At 36.5% G+C, this 24,844-nt stretch overlaps 1 protein-coding gene across 1 annotated transcript in view; it reads right to left on the reverse strand.

The window, feature by feature from the left end:
• coro7 (coronin 7) overlaps positions 1-24,844 on the reverse strand; it is a 201,363-nt gene extending 176,519 nt beyond the window's left edge. Inside the window, exons 1-6 of the mRNA XM_059348265.1 lie at positions 24,713-24,844; positions 20,505-20,601; positions 17,948-18,028; positions 16,459-16,529; positions 13,633-13,819; positions 9,210-9,286 (exon numbers count right to left, since the gene is read on the reverse strand). Of these exons, the coding sequence (XP_059204248.1) occupies positions 9,210-9,286; positions 13,633-13,819; positions 16,459-16,529; positions 17,948-18,028; positions 20,505-20,601; positions 24,713-24,772 (573 nt within the window). The 5' untranslated portion in view covers positions 24,773-24,844. The remainder of the gene's footprint in view (positions 1-9,209; positions 9,287-13,632; positions 13,820-16,458; positions 16,530-17,947; positions 18,029-20,504; positions 20,602-24,712) is intronic.

The following is a 24,844-nucleotide window of genomic DNA, read 5'->3' on the forward strand; positions in this document are numbered from 1 at the left end:
CAATCAAGTGACCTCTCTGGAGCCTCATGTGCCTTGACCCCGACCAGCCCAAACACGCATTTGGCATCAATCACAGCAGCCAATCAGAGAGCCCCCTGCATGACTGAGAGGAAATGGGGCCTAATGGGATCAGGCTGTGACCGGGACATGCGTGTCTGCAGCCGTGTCACTCAATACGGCTGTGTGACTGTGATCACAGCGGACACACGGGGCTGATAGCAGCTAATAAGTAGAGGGACTTAGACTAAACCATGAACACACTTCACTCACATAGACACGTCAAAGAGAATCAGGAGGCTGACAAGGACACACATACACACACACACAGACACACACACGGGCATCATGCAACATTTGGCCATAAATCTATCTATCTATGTATTTATAAAAGCAAGAAGCGTCTTTGTGTGTGTGTGTGTGTGTGTGTGTGTGTGTGTGTGTGTGTGTGTGTGCCTAGGGCATGGGTCTCAAACTCGCGGCCCGTGGGCCAATTGCGGCCCTCGTGACGATATTTTGTGGCCCCCACCTTGATATGAAAGTTTAATGTGAGTTTTATATGAATGGCACTTTACCGTGTTGTGTGTGGAAGGTCCCTTTGATTACTTTTTCTGGTAATTTTGTGTCTTTTTTTGGTAATTGTCTTTTTTTTCATAATTGTGTCGTTTTTTAATAATTGTGTCTTTTTTAAGTAATTTAGTTTTTTTGTCATTTTGTGTATTTTTTGGGTCATTTTGTGTCTTTTTGGGTCATTTTGTGTAATTTCTTGGTAATTTTGTGTGTTTTTAAATAATTTTGTGTCTTTTTTGGTAATTGTGTGTCTTCTTTTGGTCATTTTGTGTCTTTTTTTAGTAATTGTGTGTCTTCTTTTGGTCATTTTGATACAGCCCCCATGCAGGTAATTTGAGTTTGAGACCCCTGATGTACAGTATGTAGATACGTGTGTGTGTGTGTGTGTGTGTGTGTGTGTGTGTGTGTGTGTGTGTGTGTGTGTTTGGTTATTCTAAAGTGTGTTTGCAAGGTCAGGGGAGTGAAACAATGGTTTTCTTTTCAGCAATTTTGTGTTTCTGTCTTTTTTGATCTTCCCAAATGCCAAACATGTGCGGGTTTGATGCCTGCTGTCATGTTAAACTAAACATATTTGGGCTGTTAGACTGTAGGGCTGATGGGAATTTTAATAGTAATTTTTCATGTGAGGCAAAGATTCAATAATGTTAATTCAGCACATCTGTGACCGTGCCCTTACTTGAAGCCTAACAAGATGGATGTCCTGATATTGGGAGAATCCAGGTGCAGTACAAGGTAACTAGCTGGCTATGAATCAAAATGATTGGTCGACTTTTACAGCTGGAAAGGACTGAAGGACTCCAGCACACCAGGCTCATCGCTTGCAGTCAGAGATATTTAGTAAAACAGTTTTTGTTTTTTTACACAGACCCTTTATCAGGTTAATAACCATCATTTACCAAAACTTGCATATGTGCTTGTCCCGTGCTAGTAAACTGGCTGAGAATGCTTCGAGGTCAGACACGATTTTTGACCAGATTTGTGCATTTTTGCAACAGGTGGACTCTCATCCAAATAGGTTTTGTGTGTGTGTGTGTGTGTGTGTGTGTGTGTGTGTGTGTGTGTGTGTGTGTGTGTGTGTGTGTGTGTGTGTGTGTGTGTGTGTGTGTGTGTGTGTGTGTTGATCTGGCATTGCTCCCTGAGCCTCTGGCTTAGGCCTGGGTCACAGAGGCCTCAGGAAGACATTGCCTTGGGGCATCATATTCGTGGGTGGGCAGGCAACACAAACACAGAGACACAGAGAGAGAAAGGGCACATTAAGGAACTCCCTAGTTCGGTAATAACGCTAATAAACATCACACAAATCCCCTCTTGGATTGCTGTGATTGCAGGATGAAAAAAAACAAAACTAAATTACCTAAAAAAGAAAAAAATGACCAAAAAAAAGACACAAAATTACCAAAAAAAGACACAAAATTACCACAAAAAAAAGACACAAAATGACAAAAAAAAGACACAATATTACCAAAAAAAATGAATTAAAAGGGACCTTCCACACACAACACTATGGAATGAGCTGCCTTTGCACATCAGACAAGCCTCCTCACTGTCCATTTGTAAAAGTCATCTTAAAACCTATTTTTATTCCTTGACTTTTAACCACGCATGAGACTCTGCTCTTGTTTTTAGTGTTTTATGGTTTGCTTTTATTTATTGTTTTTAAAAATTGTCTTTTAAAAAGCAATGAATCTATTTATTTTAGTGTTTATTTCCTGTTTTATTTATTTTATTGTCTCTTGTTCTGTTTGTTGATGTACAGCACTTTGTAGCGGCTGTTGTTGTTTTAAAGTGCTTTACAAATAAAGTTGAGTTGAGTTAAAGTGCCATTCCTATAAAACTCACATTAAACTTTCATATCAAAGTGAGGGCAACAAAATATCGTCACGAGGGCCGCAATTGGCCCGCAGGCCGCGAGTTTGAGACCCATGCTGTACATATATACAAACATACAGTTGCCGTATTAAGTTCACTCACTGGCATATAAACCAAAGTGTTGTTGTGCAAACAACAACATGAAGGAGGAAACTATCTGGCTGTGCAAACACACAGATGAGGCCCTACTCACATACAGATGTGTCCACCAAGCACACACACACACACACACACACACACACACACAGGCAAGCAAACTTCTCTTAAGCCTGTGACAATAACCCATATAAACACACTCACACCACCTCAACTCATAAACGCACAGATGGAGGGCCGGTGTGTGTTTGTGTGTTTGTGTGTGTGTGCTGAGACAGCAGCTGTTTAATCAAATTGGCGGAGCCTCATTCTCAAGCTGCTGTTAATGAGTTTTCAGTGCGAGTTCGCCGCACACAACTTTCATATGTACGCAAACACACTCAGACGCTGGGAATCTTCATGCCGGGGTGCTCCCTCTCTTCACTTGCCAAACACACAGCGATGCCGACCTCCCCTCCCTAGTCTCCCACGGTTACCGGTGTCAAAGCCTGTTGTGATTGTCAGTTTGAGACTGCAGGATCCCCCTCGTCAATTACTCTATCCCTCTCCTCTCACCAGGGGAAATATGGTATGGGGGATCAGTAAAAATGTGACTTTTTTAAATTCAAGGTGAAGCATGGAGCATAAATCCAGCGACACCTCATCTATAAACAGCATACCACTCTGTCCTGTCCATCATTTGGATAAACACAGGCTGTCTTCCCTCTCTGCTCCTACTACCTGTGGATTTCTCCTAAATGAATGGCGCCTTTCTCCCTCCCAGCGTGTCATAAATATACATCTCTATAGGTCCAAACGAGGCCTGTCATGATTCCCTGCTCTTTGGGGTGGTGGTCTCCCCTTCATCTTCCCCTCAGCCCTACAGTCTAACAGCCCAAATATGTTTAGTTTTAGCATGACAACAGGCATCAAACCCGCACATGTTTGGCATTTGGGAACATCAAAAAAGACAGAAAAACTTTAGAATAACCAAACACATACACACGTATCTACATACTGTACATAAGGGGTCTCAAACTCAAATTACCTGGGGGCTAGAGGCAGTATCAAAATGACTAAAAAAAGACACAAAATTACAACAACAAAAAAGACACAAAATGACCAAAAAAGACACAAAAGTACAAAAAGACACAAAATGACCAAAAAATACACAGAATTACCAAAAAAGACACAAAATAATTTTTAAAAAAAAGACACAAAATTATTTAAAAAAAGACACAAAATTATTAAAAAAGACACAAATATATTTTAAAAAAAGACACAAAATTATTAAAAAAGACAAAATTACAAAAAAGACACAAAATTACAAAAAAAGACACAATATGACTGAAAAAACACTAAATTATTTTTTTTAAAAAGACACAAAATGACCCAAAAAAGACACAAAATGACCCTAAAAAGACACAAAATTATTAAAAAAAAAGACACAAATATATAATAAAGACACAAAATTACAAAACATTCCCTGCTCTTTGGGGTGGTGGTCTCCCCTTCATCTTCCCCTCAGCCCTGCGCCCCAATGTTTACCCTATGGGAGGGCCGGGGGGATTGGACCCACATGTTGGCGGGCCCTATTTGCTTTAATAGGTTGGATTGGAGAGATTGAAAGGGGCCTTTTGGTTAAATGACACCAGAGCCCAACAGGGCAAGAACCTCAGAGGCCCCCCGGCTCTGATCTTGGCTCATATTCCCCCCCCTCCCCCTTTCTTTTCAGGTGCCGCCTTCTTTCTTTTTTTTTTTTTTTTAAAGCTGATGGTGGAGTGGTAGCTCCAGTGCGGATGATTATCCTGTCAAGGTAAATGTCATGATTAAGACACAGCCTGTGACGGGGAGTAATTTGTTACTTGTCAGAGCAAAGACAAACAACAGGGAATGGACTGACGTTCATACGAGTTAATTATCTGCATGTGCTAGATTTCTGTGTCAAAGTTTATTCCGTCTCAAGCACAAGTTAACTCATCGTGCATTGTCTAAGTATACACCAGGGGCCTCTGCCTCATTTTCACATCAATCAGTCCATGTCTGGTTTCAACAAGGATGCAAACACACAGACAATTTCATTGTGGTGCCAAGCACAATGATATGTATTATATGTTAGTAGATTTTGTAATGATGTATACATACACTGCAAAAAAAGAAAAGTTGGGTGAACTCAAAATTTCAAGGCAACAAACTTCGAAAAAATTTTAAGTTGGACAATTAAACTAAATATTTTAAGTTTTGTTTATGAGTTTGCTCAACTCTGAATTCAGATTTTTGAACTTGTTTTTTACATTGTAATAACTTTTAATCCTTACTTCTGCTAACTTCTGCAATGTGCTGAATTGGCACGATTGTAACGCCACTATGAAATGTCAGCTAATGTTGCGACCGCAATTTTGAGTTAGCATTGATACGCTAATGGCTACTCTTGTAGCTGTAACAAGCGGCGCCGCTAGCATCAGTTAGCCGCTAGCATCAGTTAGCCGCTAGCATCAGTTAGCCGCTAGCTTTCGCCAATGACCGAATTTCACAACAAAGAAATAAGAGTTAGCAGAACTATTGTCCCTTGTTGTGAACCCCAACTTAAAGATATAAGTAACAACAACTCACAAAGCTTCCTTTGTTGTGCTAACTTACATTATTGCCCTAAATGTCAATAATTTATATTTCCAAGTTTTACCAACTTAAATCACTGTTTTAGGCCAAAAAATACAAGTTGGCTTTTTTGCAGTGTATGTGATATGTAGAAATGTGTGTAATATAGTGCAATAAATAAATAAATACAATAAACAATAACAATTAGAACAATATTTTAAGGTTGTATGCTGTGCACAATATTAGGCAAGCTTGATAAAAAATAACAATAACTGAAGTGTTCATTCCTTGGCTAGGTATCGATACTTTTAAAAATGAGTATCGTATCCGGATACAACGTTTTAGTATCGATACTTTGCGGAGTATGGATACTTTTGACAACCCTAGTGTAATATGGATTAGTATGTGAATAATTAATATAACAAAGAATGAATGAAGCACAGTTAAGAACTGTAAATGCTGAAAACTCTGTTTTTGTTTTGTTAGGTGAAGCATATTGCTCACTTATTTGTTTTTAGTTTTTTTAGTTTTTAATTTTTTATAATGTTTATGTTTTCAACTGTATATTTGATACTGTTGGACCCCAGGAAGAATAGCTGTGGCTTTGCTGCAGCTAATGGGGATCTTAATAATAAACTAAACTGAACTAAACCAACCTCTGGCTCTAAAAAGTGAAGTCAATGCAAAAGTGCCTTAAACCTGCATTTTTTTCTAATGGCCAGCAGGAGGAAATGCCACTGGTCACGAAAAGAAGTTTGATTGTATAGAAAACTATAATAATAATAATAATAAAAATACATTTTGTTTGGAAGGCACCTTTCTTAACACTCAAGGACACCGTACAAAAAGATAGAAAAAAGAAACAACAATAAAATACACAAAATTAAGAACAATACAATAGGTTGGACAGGGCAATTGTCATCACAGGGAATAGGCATCTATGGGGAAATTACCCTAATTCTCACTTGGCTTACTACTTCAGTAAACATTTTTCTAATAACTTTATGTCTCAGTTGCTAATTTCAAGTGTTCTTGATGTTCATTTTGCAAATTATGGTCTAATTTAGAGTAAATTAGACAACAGAGCAGCAGGGTATGATTTACTTAGCCAACTTGTAGCAGAAGCTACAGCTGGATTCTCCTGATATCACAAGATCTCTTGTTGGAATTCTCTATGAGGAGCATCTCCTGAGGAGATCTGGAGAGTATGTCTTCACTGATAGAAGAGCAGAGACCAGCACTGAAGGCTTTTGCTCTTCACCTAAGTGGTTTCAGCATGAATGTGTGACAGTGATAGACAGATGGTTCATCCAATCATCTGACAGGTATTTTTTTCTGCCCTTTTCTAAAAAAAAAAAAACGTTTCCAATGCTTCTCAGATGGTTCTGTGTAGCAAATCATCTGGCATCGTCAGGTTAGCATGACCCCATCCTCCACCTCATTTAAACACCATGTATGGTGCATAATCTGAGTATAAAAACGCTGCAAAAAAAATGATTTACTTTAACCTGCCCCGATGAAAACGCCTCTAGCTCTTCCTATAAATCAAACATATTCATGAAACAATCCCAGCTCAACTCATAAATTCCTTCTTTCTCTGGCCCCCTACTCATAAACCGCCTCCCTTCTTCCTCCCCCTACACAAAATATTAACAACCCTAATGGAAACCCTATCAAGATGTGTGATTATTTCCTGATGACACATATGAGAACGGGGACATATGAATGCATAAAAAGAGAGACTCTCAGGTTATTTTTGGCTTTACCTTCTATGCTACCAAACTACTGTACATGGCATAAGAGTGATGGTCTTCAGTTCCTGATTGGACCTAAAGGGGATGCGGGTCAGGTGAGGTCAAGACAAAAAAAAAAAAACCTGGCAGATTTATCCTTTACACGCAGGCTTGTGCCCTAATTAAAAAGTTAATACAGTTTCCAGCCTGACGAGGAAAATCTCCACAGGCTCTTTATCAACTGCGGCCAAGATTTCTTTATTTGTCATCATCATTAGTGCACTAAAACAGTAAGCTATTATCTTTTACGTCAGAGGGGCTTTCAAAGTTTATTCTTTTTCCCTCTAAAGAAATCACTCACTAATTCTTAATCAAATGTGTGATGTGATCTCCACCCTTTTTATGAGCACTACCTCTGTTGACATTTTGATGAAATAAACCCCATTAAAACAGATAACAAGCAGCAGTGTTCAGTGTGAGGAATGCAGCATTAAATGTGAGCCACTGGCTGCATCTAGTGGTCACACACTGAAACTGCAGCTATCAAACCATCTATCTATAAATTTATAAAGCAAGAAGCGTGTGTGTGTGTGTGTGTGTGTGTGTGTGTGTGTGTGTGTTCTTAACCAACAGAGTGAGGCCATTTTTGCAAAGTGAGGACATTTCGGCCAATCCTCACTTCTTTAAAGGCCAATCCTCACTTCTTTAAAGGCTTTGAGATTTCAGACTTTGTTTTAAGGATTAAGGTTACAAAAAAATGATAACTAACAGAAACTGTATTTTGTGGTTACAAAACTAACTAAAACTAACTAAATTATAGTAAAAATGTCCTTCGTTTTCGTCTTTGTCAACTTTTTTCATACATAATGAAGATGGATAAACCAAAGGAAATAAAGGCAAAATTTATTGTGACCTCTTTTAACCTGGCATCCAACTAAACTAAACTAAGCTAAAACTAACAAACTCACTCTAAAAACTAATAAAAACTGAGTGTGTGTGTGTGTGTGTGTGTGTGTGTGTGTGTGTGTGTGTGTGATGGATGTTCAGATTTTCACTTTTCTGACAGTTCCTGAATGCATCATGTGTGACAAACACTTTCATCAGAAAAAATCTGAGTGTGTGAGATTTAAAATCAAATCAAATAAAAATGTATAAACAATGAAATAAATTCTTGTATCAGGTTGTTACAAATATCGATATCGTCAAATATTCTATTTTCCAATAATATTGGAATAGTTTCCAGCGAATATCAATGTTCAATGAAAAGTACATTTTTTATGGAGTTGCAGACGTTTTAGTGGTCTGCATGTAAATTTATTCCCTCCTATATCTGTGTCTGTATATATGTCTAACCATGTTGAATGATTAAGATTCTTTTTCTTAAAATAATTATTTCTGTGTCTCTTTATATCCCAATGTACCTTCATGTATTACCTAATATACACTTTGTATATTAACACTACGCAAGAGTATTACACCTCATTATACATCCCACTTTCACACACATACTTAACCCATTTAGGCCTAAAACACCTGGAAAAATGCCTGTAAAACCTCTGGGCGATTTTAAAATAACCCCCTAAAACCTGAAGTTTTTCTGGAAATTCAACAGAAGTGTCAATGCTTCCTACTAAATAATAGATTTTTCAGCCTCTGTAGCAGATAGAAATGAATTTCAAAAAGTATTTGAGAGCTTATAGCTGTTATATCTGAGCTCCCTCTGCTATAGTCGTCTTCCGCCATGATTTCAAAGTTCTGGAAAAGTCCCATGTTGCATTGCGGCACTCCCATATGTATTCTCATTTTATGTCTTTCTGTGTCTTTTTTTAGTCATTGTGTGCCTTTTTTGGTCATTTTGTGTCTCTTTTTTTTGGTCATTTTGTGTCTTTTTTGGTCAAATTGTGTCTTTTTTTGTCGTTTTGTGTCTTTTTGGGTCATTTTGTGTCTTTTTTTAGTCATTTTGTGTCTTTTTTAGTCATTTTGTGTCTTTTTATGTCTTTTTTTGGTCATTTTGTGTCTTTTTTTTAGTCATTTTGTGTTTTTTTATGTCTTTTTGGTCATTTTGTTTCTTTTTTTGGTGATGATTTCAAAGTTCTGGAAAAGTCCCATGTTGCATTGCGACACTCCCACATGTATTCTGATGCATTTCATTGGCCAAGAGACCGAAAATAGGTGGAAAAAACTACAAATACTACAAAACGACGTATACGCTTTCCCGGTTTTAATGGTAGAAATGCTGTACTGCTTTCCCGGCTCAAAAGGGTTAATATATACACTTACTTAATCTCCCACTAAACGAATACATACTTCCTACGGGCACTGCACTAGGACAGTAAAAGTCAGTGGTGCAGTGTAAGTTGTGGTTACCTTGCAGGAGGAGGCCAGCAGGGAGCCGTCCTGTTTCCAGCTGAGACTCTGCAGCTGGTCGCCGTGCTGCTCCAGAGCTGCAGACACACACACATTGTTATTTAGAGAGGTGAGAAAGAGGAAGGGTGAGAGACACAGAGTTCATGTTGGACGGGGACAAAAAAAAAGAGGAAAAGAAAACATGATGCTACACAGTATGAACACAGAATGATGGCACATGTACAGACAAGACAAAGAACACGACAGAAACTATCTGCAGGAGAAATGCAGGGGAGACATGAAGCAGTAAATCAAGCACAAACAATTCAGAAAACACACAATAATACAAAGTATGGATGGAGTCCCGATGGCTTAGGCGAGTGAAGACATTATGAGCAGGAGACATGTTAGGCTGCAGTGCCATGAGTGAGCACAGGACAGCTTGAGTGAATTGTTCAGTTTCAATATGACATCAAACACAAAAAGACATGAGAGGTGCACTTGTTAACCCTTTGATGCACAACATATAAAAACACCTTCTAATGCACAACATGGGTCAAAAATGACCCATATTCATTTTCCCATGTTATTTCATGCTGGCTGTGTGTTAAAAAAAAAAGTAAGTTTCACAAATTGTACGGTTATTGTGGAGGCTTATCAGGTTTACGATGGGCCCCGCTAGCTTTTTTTATTTATTACAACAGCTCATTATATCCTTATTTCCTTTCATACTTTATGAAGAAAAATATTTTTTGTATTATTAAATCAAGTTTACACACATGGGTCAATAATGACCTTGTGCATTAGAAGCGTAGTGATACAAAAAGTGATACACTATATTAACAATTTGAGTATATGTGTAACTATGTTTGTCTTATTTTTTATCTTTAACTTTAAAAGAGTTGTTAGAACCACCAGATTACATTGGAAAATCACATATTTTACCATTTGAGACTCATTAGAGCCACTAAATAATAATTTCAAGTGGAAAAAACACCAATTTAACAAAATAGGATAGTTAATATTTGTGTCTTCTTTGTCAGGTTTTAAATTGGTGACAACATATAAAAAACCTTCTAATGCACAACATGGGTCAAAAATGACCTTGTGCATTAGAAGCATAGTGATAAAAAAATGTTTTTTATTCAAAAAGTAATAAATGAAAACAAAAATTAGGACGTATGATGATCAAAAACAAGTTGATTGAGGAAAACCTGCAATACTGCATGATGAAATCGATTTATTGCAAAGATATAGAACATAAAAACTTTGTCCCACTCAGTCCACTTTTAAGGAGTGGATACAGGTTTTAAGTTCAATGGCCAGCTACGAGCGGGTCACCTATAGAGTGGCTGGGAGGGAAGACTTATTCAATGAGGTGTGGGGCCCATTCCTAGCTCAATTGCTGGACATGTAAGGTTGTCACCATCTACCTATATTTTATTAGATTCAGGTACAGGATTGGTATAGTATGTAGACTTCCTGGGGTGTTTTGTTTTGTCTTGTTTTGTTCTGTGGATCTATGTTTTGTGTTGTAGATCTGGCTTGTATTACATTGTTGCTGGACTGCATTTCTTTTTTTTTTTTTGGTTGTTTGTTTAAAAAAAAAAAAAAAAAAGACTGGGCAGATACTGATAAATGCCCATAATATGTTTTTCTTATCCATGTAACTGTTATAAGGCAACGTGTATTTGTTTGTATTTGTCTGGCATAAACATCAATAAAAAAAAAAAGAACATAAAAACTCAGTCGGGTCACTTTAGACCAGGGGTCTCAAACTCAAATTACCTGGGGGCCGCTGGAGGCAGCATCAAAATGACTAAAAAAGAAAAAAATACTAAAGAAAGACACAAAATGATTGAAAAAACACAAAATTACTAAAAATAAAATAAAATAAACAAATTATAAGGAAAAAGACACAAAATTACCAAAAAAAGACACAAAATTACAAAAAAAAGACACAAAATTACAACAAAAAAAGACGCAAAAATATTTGAAAAAGACACAAAATTATTTAAAAGAAGACACAAAATTACCAAAAAAAGACACAAAATTACCAAAAAAAAGACACAAAATTACAACAACAAAAAAGACGCAAAAATATTTGAAAAAGACACAAAATTACAACAAAAAAAAAGACGCAAAAATATTTGAAAAAGACACAAAATTATTTAAAAGAAGACACAAAATTACCAAAAAAAGACACAAAATTACCAAAAAAAAAGACACAAAATTACATTACATAACATTTCCAATTCTTCCAGTCACAACAACACGGTAGATAAACGGTCCGGTAGCAGCTGCCTTTCTTTTTGTTAACGTCGTCATAGAAACAGGTGAAAAAAAGCTCCAGCTTGGGCAATAAAGGGACCTTCCACACACAACACGATAAAGTTCCATTCATGTAAAACTCACATTAAACTTTCATATCAAGGTGAGGGCCACAAAATATCGTCACGAGGGCTGCAATTGGCCCGCGGGCCGCGAGTTTGAGACCCATGCTTTAGACCCATGTTGTGCATCAAAAGACAACAAAAAGTGATTTTGCATGGGAAAAAAAAACATTCAAAAATAGATCTTTATCATCCCTCGAACACATAAGAATGGAGGAGTGAAGGTGGTGAAAGACAGCGTGTGGGGGGGAACAGCTCATGAAAAGTTGGATCAGCAGTGAGCAGCAGCAGCCAGGCCAGCTGTCATGGGATGGGGAGATGGGGGGATGTGGGGTGGTGTTTGTGGGGGGTGTTGAGGCCAGAGGATAGCGACTGCATCCTGAGGCCAGTCTGGGGAGACCGGGACCAGGAGAGCAAACCAAAACATTACCTCTGCTGCTCCGGTACTTAGACAGAGCCACAGGGCTGTAAAACGTAGGCAGTGTCAGTCAGACAGTCCCCCATGGAGAAAAGGAAACCAACCACTTCACTCCAAATATATAAAATCATGTTGCACGTAGAAACAAAAGAGGCCACAATAACAACAATAACAACAACAACAAAAAGACTAACTGACAGAGACTGAAATGTTAAATGCAGACAGTGTATCATGTACAACGAAGACAGATTAATTTAGATTGTGGTTTGTTTTGGTATAAACTGCGCGCACACATAAACAAACGTGTGTACAGGTACATCTAAAAAAATATCCTGAAGAAGTTCAATATTTTTTGTCAATTATTTTAGAAAGGGAAACTTGTGTATTATATAGATTCATTACGCGTATAGTGAAGTATTTAAAGCCTGTTTTTCTTGTAATTTTGATGATTCTGGCTTAGAGATAATGAAAACACAAAACTCAGTGTCTCAGAGAATTTGAACATTATATAAGATCAATTTAAAAAAGGATATTTTAAACACAAATGTCAGGCTTCTGAAAAGTCTGTTCATTTCTATCCATCAATACTTGGTTGGGCTCCTTTTGAATCATGAATTAGTGCATTAATACTTGGTGGCATGGAGGAGATCAGCCTACAGCACCATGTTGCTTTTATAGCAGCCTTCAGCTCATCTGGTGTCTCTCACCTTCCTCTTGACAACAGCCCATAGACTCCTATGGGGGGTTGAGGTCAGCCCAGTTTGCTGGCCAGTCCAGCCCAGTAACACCATGGTCATTGAAGCAGCTTTTGGTACCTTTGCCAGTGTGGGCAGGTGCCAAGTCCTGCTGGAAAATGAAAGCAGCATCTCCAAAGAGCTTGTGGAAGCATGAAGACTCTAAAATGTCCTGCTAGATGGCTGCTATGTTGACTGTGGACTTCAGAAAACACAGTGGACCAACAGCAGCAGAGGACATGGCCCCAAACCACCACTGACCCAGGACCAGCATATTACACTGACCAGCAATATTCTAGTTTTATACTGAGACACTGAGTTTTGTGTTTTCATTATCTCTAAGCCAGAATCATCAAAACAACAAGAAAAACAAGCTTGAAATATTTCACTCTACGAGTAATGAATCTAATGTTGAGAATTTATTTGTCTGAATAAAAGAATAAATAAGTCAATACAGGTTAAAATATAAGTTAACAGTAATATTATTAAAAACAGTTCACGTGTGTAATATGTGATTAGAAAGAGACTACATTTCATTTAATTGATTTGGAGTTACATAAAAAAAAAAAGACTTAATTTCCCAAGATGCTCTAGGAGCAGAAGTAACGTACGTGATTACGTCAGAGTTTGTTGTGTTAGCCAGAAATGTGGAACCACGGCATGAACGCACACACTGTATGTTTTTTGCTCTTCTTTATTTTTCACTAAAGAACATCTGAACATGAAAGAAAAGGTCTTGCTTAGTTATTTTTAGTCAAGAAGCATTTTCTGCAACATATAATGTATAATGAGTTTCATTTTCTGGAATGATTGACAAAAAATATTGAGCTTTTTCATGATATTCTCATTTTTTGAGATGTACCTGTACATGCACAGCTCACATAGCCGGCTGTAGCTACCTGCTAGTGGTGAATCCTGGCGGCTGATGTCCCAAATCAGTGGGGTCTTGTTGGCGCCCACAGCCAGCAGCCCAGAGGAGGTGGGGTGGAAAAGCAGCAGCTCCAGCCGGCCCTGACCCGGCAGCAGGGTGAGCTCCGGAGCGCCGGGCTGCTGCTGCTCTGGATCACACAAACGCCACAGCTTCACCTGAACACACAGAGGGAGGGGAAAGTCAAAATAGTGGGTGACGAGGCAGTATGGGGACGGATATGGGAATCCGCAACAAGGTTATAATAGTTTTGGATTTTTCATCAGTTTTAGTTTTAATTTCGTTGTCAATTTTTGTTTTCAAATTCAGTTAGTTTTAATTCGTTTTTAGAGTGAGTTTGCTCGTTTTGATTAGTTTTATTTTTTGGAAAATGCTTAGTTTTATTTTAGTTTTTATTAGTTTTAATTTTTTGTAATGGGGTATTTGTTGGGTCCAGATTCAATAAGGTCACAATAAATGTTGCCTTTATTTCCTTTGTCTGATCCATCTCAGCCCCAATAAGTTTATTAAGTCATAAAACCAGAAAGATGAAATAGATTTCATATCAACCAAAAAGGTTTACGTATGAAAAAAGTTGTCAAAGACGAAAACGAAGGACATTTTCACTATCATTTTAGTTAGTTTTGTAATCACACAATACAGTTTCAGTTAGTTATCGTTTTTTTTTTTAAAAACTCCCGTTTTTATTTTTATTTCAGTTAACAAAAATGTTTTTTCAATTCTAGTTTTCGTTATTTCGTTAGTTTTCGTTAACTATAATAACCTTGATCCGCAAACAACATCTCGGCCTGTAACAGGGCAAGAGAAACCCAATTTAGACTTCTTCACCTTTAACAGATTACCCCCCAGTTTAGACACAAACTGGATAACAGTAAATCAGAACTGTGCACTAAGTGTAATGTCGAGGTGGGGAGTTTTATTCATTGAGTCTGGACTTGTAGATATATTGATAAATACTGGCAAGATGTAGAAAACTGACTACAACTAATTTTTGACATTAAAGCCAAAAAGACCCATGTGTCTACTGTTTGGACTGGCAGACACAGTTGTTTGTTTGTTAACTAAAATACCAATAAATAAAAGAAGAAGAAAAACAGAGAGGGATCCAATCTGCTCCTAAGCAGCAGAAAGTTTTCTCCATCAACTTCGGGAATGGAAATAGTATTCTAACCTACAGTACATTTCTGCTTCTTTAAATATGAAATAAAATGGGCATGGTGTGTTTGCTCTGACAGCTGTTTTCTGAAGCCACACCAGAGAAAATGGATGTAGCAGACGGGGAGGATCACTGCAGCGGGCATTTAAAAGAAAATCATGATTCAGCATAACAGCCGGAGATGAGGTGCTCCTTTAGTGATTTAGTGATTGCTTAAATGGCAAATAGTACTGTGGTCGGGGTTCAGCTTTGGAATTTTTCTCAAATTAAACTGCATTGGTTAATTTTAAGTCAGTAAAAATACTCATATTTCACAAGTGGGTGCATTTCTTCAGTTTCATTAATTTGCTTAGTCAGCATAAGCTATTTGGTGTAACAATATACCCTGTTGGCAACAGATAAAATTCAAATGTGCTGCAGATGCTGTGTGTGTGTGTGTGTGTGTGTGTGTGTTCTTGTACTTCCTACATAGTGAGGACCAGAACACGTTTTTAACCAACATTGTGAGGACATTTTTGCAAAGTGAGGACATTTCGGCCGGTCCTCACTTCTTTAAAGGCTTTTTTGAGATTTAAGACTTTGTTTTAAGGGTAAAGGTTACAAAAAAATGATAACTAACTGAAATTTTTTTTTGTGGTTACAAAACTAACTAAAATTAAAGGGAAAATGTCCTTCTTTTTAGTCTTTGTCAACTTTTTTCATACATAATGAAGATGGATAAACCAAAGGAAATAAAGGTAAAATTGAATGTGACTTCTTTTAACTTGGCATCCAACAAATACCCCATTACAAAAAACTAAAACTTATAAAAACTAAACTAAAACTAAAGCATTTCAAAAAATAAAATACTAAACTAGCAAACTCACTCTAAGTCTTTTACAGACTTTGTTTTAAGGGTTAAAGGTTACATGATAATGATAATTAATTGAAACTGTGTTGTGTGGTTACAAAACTAACTAAAATTATAGTGAAAATGTCCTTCGTTTTCGTCTTTGTCAACTTTTTTCATACATAATGAAGATGGATAAGACAAAGGAAATAAAGGCAAAATTTACTTTGACCTCTTTTAATCTCCCACCCAACAAATACCCCATTACAACAAACTAAAACTAATAAAAACTAAACTAAAACTAAAGCATTTCAAAAAAATAAATACTAAACTAAAACTAGCAAACTCACTATAAAAAACAAATTAAAACTAACTGAATTTGAAAACAAAAATTCACAACCCAATTAAAAATAAAACTAATGAAAAATCCAAAACTATTATAACCTTGGAAGGGAATCCACTATTCCAATGAGGGTCCTCACAAAGATAGAAGTACAAGAATGTGTGTGTGTGTGTGTGCATGTGTCAGTTGTTGTGTGTGTTTTTACAGCTCCCTGAGGTAAACCGAGCCGCTGAGTCTGAAGATGCAGACCCACACTCAGCAGATTCCAGTAAGCTCGGGCACCTGTGGCTGGGATAATGTGCTGAGAGGAGCGAGTCTTCAAAAGGTTGAAATAAAAAAGAAACTGAGCAGCTCCATATTGTTTTCAAGGCCACGCCAGGAACAACAAAGCCGGAGAGGATGGAAAGTGGACTTATGTGTAAGTATACAACTACAAGATCAATACAAAGACAGAGAAAAGAAATCTCACCGTTTCATCTGCAGAGCATGTTGCCAGGAGACTTTCATCAAAGGGAGAAAAGTCCATATCAGTCACCAGATCTGTCAGAGAGGAGGGGGGAAAAAAATGGAAAGTAAAAATTAGATTAGGGTCACAGCTGTCTGGCTTAATTTCCTTTCCGAGGAAATGAATCTGCATTTTTCATGTGATCACTTTCTTTAACCCTTTGATGCACAACATATAAACACCTTCTAATGCACAACATGGGTCAAAAATGACCCGCATTCATTTCCCATGTTATTTCATGTTGTCTGTGTGTTTGAATATCTTTTTTTTTTTATTACAATAGATCATTATATTCATTTTTCTTTTCATACTGTATGAAGAAAAATAGTTGTTGTATTATTACATCAAGTTTACACACATGGTCAAAAATGACCTTGTGCAAAAGTGATACACTAAATTAACAGTTTGAGTATATGTGTAACTGTTTGTCTTATTTTGAAGGTTTAACTTTAAAAGAGTTGTTAGAACCACCAGATTACATTTAAAATCACATATTTTAACAATTGTGACTTTTTAGAGCCACCAAATAATAATTTCCATTGGAAAAAACACCAATTTAACAAAATAGGATAGTTAATATTTGTGTCTTCTTTGTCGGGGTTTAAATTGGTGAATTGTGCATTAGAAGCGTAGTGATATAAACAAAAAAAAGGGGGTTTTATTCAGAAAGTGAGAAATGAAAACAAAAAATTAGAATGTATGATGATCAAAAACAAAACCTGCAATACTGAAAGATGAAATTAAGTTATTGCAAAGATATGGAATATAAAAACTTAGTCGGGTCACTTTAGACCCATGTTGTGCATCAAAGGGTTAACCCTTAATAGGACACTTATTGAAATACTTGCAAATTCCAAATTTCAACCCTAGAGAATATTGGAGGATATTACATACAGCCAGAATGTGTAAAAAAACAAAAACAAACGGACCCAGGGAAGGGGGGTAATATTTTGAGAAAAAAGTTGACGAGATTAAAGTGGCAAATCTACAAGAAAAAAATGCGGTGATTTATGAGATTTAAAGTGGTGAATCTGCGAGAAAAAAGTATTTTTTTCCCACTTTTTCTCGTAAATCTGCGACTTTTTTCACGCAGATTTGCCACTTTAAATCTCTTAAATCTGCAGCTTTTTTTCTTGTAGATTTGCCACTTTAATCTAGTAAATTTGCAACTTTTTTCTCAAAATATTCTCAGATGTCATGGTGTCACCGTCTGTGACGTAGCCTGATGTTTGCTGATTAGCTGGAAGAAATCCATGTGGTTCTAGGACCTCATACAGAGACATGGGGACCCCATTTTGATATCCACTGAAGTTACTTTACGTTATAGTTCTTCGCCCGATAAAGGGTTAAAGAGAGTGGGGTTTCCTTGAGTGTTGGAGTGGTGACAGTTATGCAGAGGGACAGGGAAGGAAAAGGACTGTAATTTGCTGGAAAAGGAATAAAGAAACATTACCAGAGTGACAGGAAACCTGTGTGACTGTCCACTGGCCATCCGGACCAGGTCTGACTGAGGACAGGCCCAGCATACCTCCACCTGCAGACGCAGACACAGAACATGTGATTGATTATACAGTTCAAACCTCATTTCAGTCCTAATAGTACAGAGAATTTATTTAACCCTTATGTCCATTTAAAAAATGTCAAAAAAGTAACATATGGGTCAATGACGTGATCTAATCCAGTGTCAGTTGGTCTATCCAGGTACTTTTTCCCCATAAAAATCTGATTATATACAGGGAAATAAATGTGAACTAAAATGATAAAAAAAAATACAATCCACGTTTACTTTGCAACATTATGGTATATAACAAATTTTACATAATTTGTCAAAACTTTAGAAAAAATGTTTGTTTTAAACTTTGATATGAAAGTTTAATGTGAGTTTTATATGAATGGCACTTCACCGTGTTGTGTGTGGAAGGTCCCTTTAAATTACTTTTTTGGTAATTTTGTGTGTTTTTTTGGTAATTTTTTGGGGGGGGGGGGTCTATAATTCTGTGTGTTTTTTAATAATTGTGTGTTTTTTAATAATTTTGTGTTTTTTTGGTAATTCTGAGTATTTTTTGGTCATTTTGTTTCTTTTTTAAGTAATTTAGGTTTTTTTCTGTCATTTTGCGTCTTTTTGGGTAATTCTGTGTGTTTTTGGGTCATTTTGCGTCTTTTTGTCGTTTTGTGTCTTTTTAAAGTAATTAAGTGTCTTTTTAAAGTAATTTAGTGTTTTTTCAGTCATTTTGTGTCTTTTTTGTAATTTTGTGACTTTTTATATAGTAATTTAGTTTTTTCTGTCATTTTGTGTCTTTTTTTGGTCATTTTGATACTGCCTCCAGCGGCCCCCAGGTAATTTGAGTTTCATACCTACCTAATGTTCATTCATTTCCAGGATTTTAACCCTTTAAATAACAGTTTTTTCCAAGATTGCCCACTGTTGTTTCTTGTTTCCTGGATACTTAATGTTAGGGTATTTTTTCTCTGTCTGGGATTATGATTATAATGATTATCAATAACACTGATTTTGCTGCAATGCATCAAACACTGCAGCGCTCCAAAATACAGCAAGGGGAAACCAGAAAAACAGTGTTTCTTTGCCCCGTAGGGAAAGCATGAGAAAATGGTTTAGTCCAGTGGAAAATAGTAAAAATGATCATTTTGAAACCAGGGCTCTAGATTTAATGCTTGATGTAATAAAATGCATGATTTTATGCTTTTATGGCCTTGGGATCAAAATTTGTGGTTTAAATGGGTTTCAATGGGGACGTTTTTGTCTGTATATTGGATACACAGCTTATGAAAGACTAATTATAGGAGCTGAGGTTGAACTTGAAGGAAAAAAACGCACCCTTGCAAAAAATGTATGCCCTATTCATAAACAAAATGAGGAATTTGGAAAAATGAAAACCCAAAAATGTCCCTAAGAGACAGTGCTATACATATATGCAGCAAACTATCTTTATTTATTTTTTTATTACAAACACTATTTTTAGAGACGTTTTAAACAAGGTTTGTAGCATAAGGTGATTACGACAGAAATATCACAATTTTGACCTTGGTTTGTTACTTTTTCTTTTTCTTTTTCATTGACAAAATGATCTATAACTGTCAGATTAATAAATAATGTAATCTTTATTTAATTTCCTAGTACTATCATTTGAGTTGATGTTGCTCTTGTCATGGATGTTATCATAATAAGGTTCTGTTTGCAGAAGAAAACATGGATGAAGGAAGGTGCACATGGGGCAGAGAAACTCACTATTATTACGGCTGTTATTGTGATTTTCTAACTATCATTATTATTTTTATTTTATTTTTCAAGTTGTTAATTGTTAAGTTTCAAGTTGACTATCAATTTAGGTATAAGTATGCCTTTATAGGAGTTCTGTGACAGAGAGTATAAATGCTTTTGCAAGGATGTGATTTTGATTTTTTTATTTAATTTTTTATTATTATTATTATTATTATTGTCTTCTCTTTACTTTCTTTTCATTTTTAAACCATTTTCTTTCTTTTTATGTTTTGATGAAAAGACTTGATATGTGTACAAAATGTAGAGCAACATGTATGTGCTGTTTTGTTTTTCTTTAAATAAAAATTGGGTACCGCTTTATAATAAGGTCCTTAATAACCATTAATAAACAAGTAATAAGGCATTGTTCTCGCTTTAGATGCGGTAGTTGCAAAAAGCATAGTTAACTTATAGTTAACTTATAATAGATGAGCAAAAAAGTATATTTTAATATCAATAAGCAAACAAAATAAGATTAATAAAGGCATGGCAAAGACATAATGGGTGGGTCATGGGTGTTTGTAATGCCATTATTAACACTTATATAAGCTTATAAACACACAATAATGTTAATAAGCATCTTGTAAGGACTTACAAAGGACATACAAAAGTTTCCATAATTCTCAATATTCTGAACATGTGAACACTTGATGAAACAAGCAGACACATAGTGGCTTCTTCTGTCTGCATGAAGCAAACGTTACAGCTGACCACAGGTTTATAGCCTTACCAGCCTGCTCCGTGTTGAAGGCCACCAGCCTGGAGCTGGCTCTGATGTGGTTCCCCTGGCAGGAGTAGGAGCCAGCCTGGACGTTGTTGATCCATTCCTGGAGTTAAAAGCACGGAGAGCATGAGTAAGTGATCATTACGGATAAAAACAAGAGCAAGATAGTGCCGCTTATATAATCAGGGTCAGAAAACACAACAGAGAAGAAGGAAAATGTCTTTCAAGCCCAAGAAAGTGTCCACTGGACAAGGTGACACAAGAAAACACCCCACTATCTAAACCAGGGGTCTCAAAATCAAATTACCTGGGGGCCGCTGGAGGCAGTATCAAAATTACTTCAAAAAAAAAAAGACAAAAAATTACAAAAAAAACACTAAATTACTTAAAAAAGACAACAAATGACAAAATGACCAAAAAAATACACAGAATTACCAAAAAAGACACAAAATTATTTTAAAAAGACACAAAATTATTTCAAAAAGACACAAAATGACTCAAAAAAGACAAAAAAAATTTTTAAAAGACACAAAATGACAGAAAAAAACTAAATTACTTAAAAAAGAAACAAAATGACCAAAAAGAAATTATTTTTTAAAAAGACACAAAATTATATTTTTTTAAAAGAGACAAAATTACTAAAAAAAAAAAGACACAAAATTATTTTAAAAATACACAAAATTACCAAAAAAGACACAGAATTTCCAAAAAAGACACTCAATTATTAAAAAGACACAAAATTGTTTAAAAAAAGACACAAACTTATTAAAAATACACAAAATTATTTTAAAAAAGACACAAAATTACCCCAAAAAAGTAATTAAAGGGACCTTCCACACACAACACGGTAAAGTGTAATTCTTACAAAACTCACATTAAACTTTCATATCAAGGTGGGGGCCACAAAATATCATCACGAGGGCCGCAATTGGCCCGCGGGCCGCAAGGTTGAGACCCCTGACCATCTGTTTTCTAATAATAATGAGGAAGACGTGACTAAGTTGCTGTCACAACTTGAATTTAACAAAGTGAGCAGTGAAATAAACAGGAAGGACCGAGCTGAGAGTCAGAGACTGAATGAGTTGAGGAAGTGAAGGACTCCCTGCTGCTCAGCAGAGAACTCTTAAAACCTTTCAACATGAACAAGGAAAGAGCAGCAAGAGGACTGAGTGTCTGTACAGCACGCTTCAATAAATACTGCTGATCCTCACAACCAGACTTGGCAAGGGGAACTTCATAATCAGCATATCATTTAACAGGATTACATAATCTTAGTGTGTGTACGTCAGGAGACATGGTGCATATGTATCATTGGTGTTACAAAGGATTAAAACCACATTGTGTTCTATTTCAGGGTTCGTACACTTTTTCAGTGGTCAAATTCAAGCACCTTTTTTGTGTCTTTTTTTGTCTTTTTTGGGTGTTTTTGGTGTCTTTGTACATGTCCATGACAGTTTCTACAAAGTCCAAGGTGATGTCTTTAAATGTGGTTGATCCAAAAACCCCAAAGACAAATCAGTTTAACATAATATAAAAACAGAAAGGGTATGTAATCTCCATGTTCAAGGCATATCATGTCATTTTTTCATGAAAAATAGTTGATTCTTTTTCTGTTTATCAGATCATCATTTCAGCTCTGATACTAACTAGCTGCCTAGGAGTTTTTTCCACTTTGTATTAATCTCTCCCTAGGACTTCACATAGGAATGACTACTCCAGTATCTGGAGCATCTTTTCCTGCATGGATAATATTAAGGATGCTTTTTATATTCCAAAGGGCTTATCTTCCATTAATATTCCCATTTGGGTCAACATGTACAACATCTGGTGTGTGTTTTTCTGCATTTTACTCAGGTTTAAAGAGAAAGACGGAACACACTCCGCTGTGTTTTAGAAGTCGACCGATATATCGGCCGGCCGATATAACGGGCCGATATTTGCGTTTTTTCTTGTAACGGCATCGGCCAATACATGCGTGCGTTCACTGATCAATTAGCCCATTTCACTGATCAACAGCAGGCAAGGCTCGGTGCAACATCTGCCATTCTCTGGTGAGCTGCTGCTGATACCGGCAAAAAGGAAAACACATCAAATATGTGGATCATCTGAGGCGCCACCACCTCCAGGCCTAGAACAACATACACATTGTTTGCTATCCAACTGTTAATATGTTTTGTTTGTTTGTTAATAAATGTTTCTTTTATTGTTTAAATTGAGACTTGTATAACGTTTGTTATCATTGTGTCATTTTTATCATAAAAATGGAGGGAGAAAAGGCAATATCGGCTTCAAGAATCGGCCCCAAAAAAAAAAAACGGCAGCACATATTGGGAATCGGTTAAGACTGATGTCAAAATAATCTGTATCGGCATTAAAAAACCTGTATCGGTCAACCACTACTGCGTATCAAAATCAAGAGCTTTGTCACAAAAACAAAAAAAAGGTTCTGGGGACTATTGGATACCTCAGTGCTCAGTTGATTAAATTAGACTATTAGGAAGAAAAGAGTTGACTAAATTAAACTATCACCGTCTCTAATCATGTGGAAAACTGAAGCTTTTCCAGATAATTTGGAGAGAAAACATCCCACTCATATTTGCTTTTTTGTTTTTTACCATAAATCTGCCTCTCCGCTCACTTTTTGTTCCTTGTCCCATTTTCTCTCTTTTACAGTGTCTTGACATGGCAACGTCACATGACTATTAGCACCGGAACAGCCACAAACACACATATCCAATGATCTGTTGTGTGAAAGGCTAGTTTAACCCTTTTGATGCACAATATGGGTCAAAAATGACCCACATTCATTTCTCATGTTATTTCATGCTGCTGTGTGTTTCTTTGCTCTTTTAAAATCAATTAATTTTATGATTGACAAGTATTTTTTGAATATCTTTTTTTATTATTACAATCGATCATATCCATTTTTCCTTTCATACTTTGTGAAGAAAAATAGTTTTTTGTATTATTACATCAATTTTACACACATGGGTCAAAAATGACTCATTCATCCAAATTTCATTTAAAATTAAATGACCTAATACTATAATAATAGTCATTTGTTTCAAATAGTTACTTTAGCAGTAAAAGGGGCCAAAAAGTCATATATTTAATATATTTAACATGTTTATGTATCATGTTGTCACACATACAGTGTATCTGGAAGGTTTTCACAGCGCTTCACTTTTTCCACATTTTGTTATGTTACAGTATTATTCCAAAATTGATTAAATTAATTTTTCCTTAAAATTATACCCCATAATGAAATGTTTGACCCATGTTGTGCATTAGAAGCGTAGTGATACAAAAAGGGTTTTTATTCAAAAAGTAAGAAATGAAAACAAAAAATGAGGATGTTTGATGATAATTAAAAACAAGTTGATTGAGGGAAACCTGGAACACTGAATGATGAAATGAATTAATTGCAAAGATATAGAAAATAAAAACTCAGTGGGGTCACTTTAGACCCATGTTGTGCATCAGAGGGTTCACATTCGTGGCAGCAAAGCACCACCTGCTGTCTCAGACCCTGCAGATGCAGAGATTGGAGAGACTATCAACTATCTCTGTAAATACCAGACATTTTACTGCCTCAGTAAAAACAAGGCAGAGGATTACATAATCCACCTCAGCAAGGAGAGCTGCAGGCGTTGAAACTTGAAACAAATGGCCTCAGACGAGGAGAAAAATGGCAGATTTTTTTAAAAGAAAGAGACTCCAGTCCAGTCCAGACATGTCGTCTCTTGCAGTTTACTACTATCACTGACAGAGAGCCAGGCATCATGACAGTAATATCACATATCACATTTGCCATTCAAATGTTTATCTTTCCCTTTGGATGGCTGAAAGAGAAATCAGTGCAGGTAACATTTGTGCACATGATTGCTAAAAAGCAGAGAGGAAATTCAGTCAGCTAGAACATAATCGCAGTGATGATGGGCGTCTATGCAACAATCCGATGCAGGCTAACAGCTCTTTGCAACCACATGGCTGATAGTTTTCACTACTAGCCTACAGTTCGTGTGAATACTAGTGTAAGAGTTCAGATTTTCGTGCAGTTGCCTCAGTGCTAAGCAGCCATCCAGATGCAGGAAGTTCAACATCCCTTGCAGGCAGGCGTTCCCCAAAACACAACTTAAGTAGCACAGCTGATCACCAAAAGCTAATGTTAGCTGGGAGAAGTGGCTCCACACAGACTCCCGTCAGCTACTCACATCTTTCTTGGCAATTTTCGGAGTGGTGTTTTTGAATTTGGAGGTCTTAAAGCGATTCATGCTGCTCTCTCAAATTGACTTTCGTGCCTTCCGGGTGTCTCTGTCGAGCTGGTTGGTACTCTGCAGAGGACT

The sequence above is a fragment of the Centropristis striata genome, chromosome 13 (assembly GCF_030273125.1).
Source record: "Centropristis striata isolate RG_2023a ecotype Rhode Island chromosome 13, C.striata_1.0, whole genome shotgun sequence".
NCBI classification, from domain to species: domain Eukaryota; kingdom Metazoa; phylum Chordata; class Actinopteri; order Perciformes; family Serranidae; genus Centropristis; species Centropristis striata.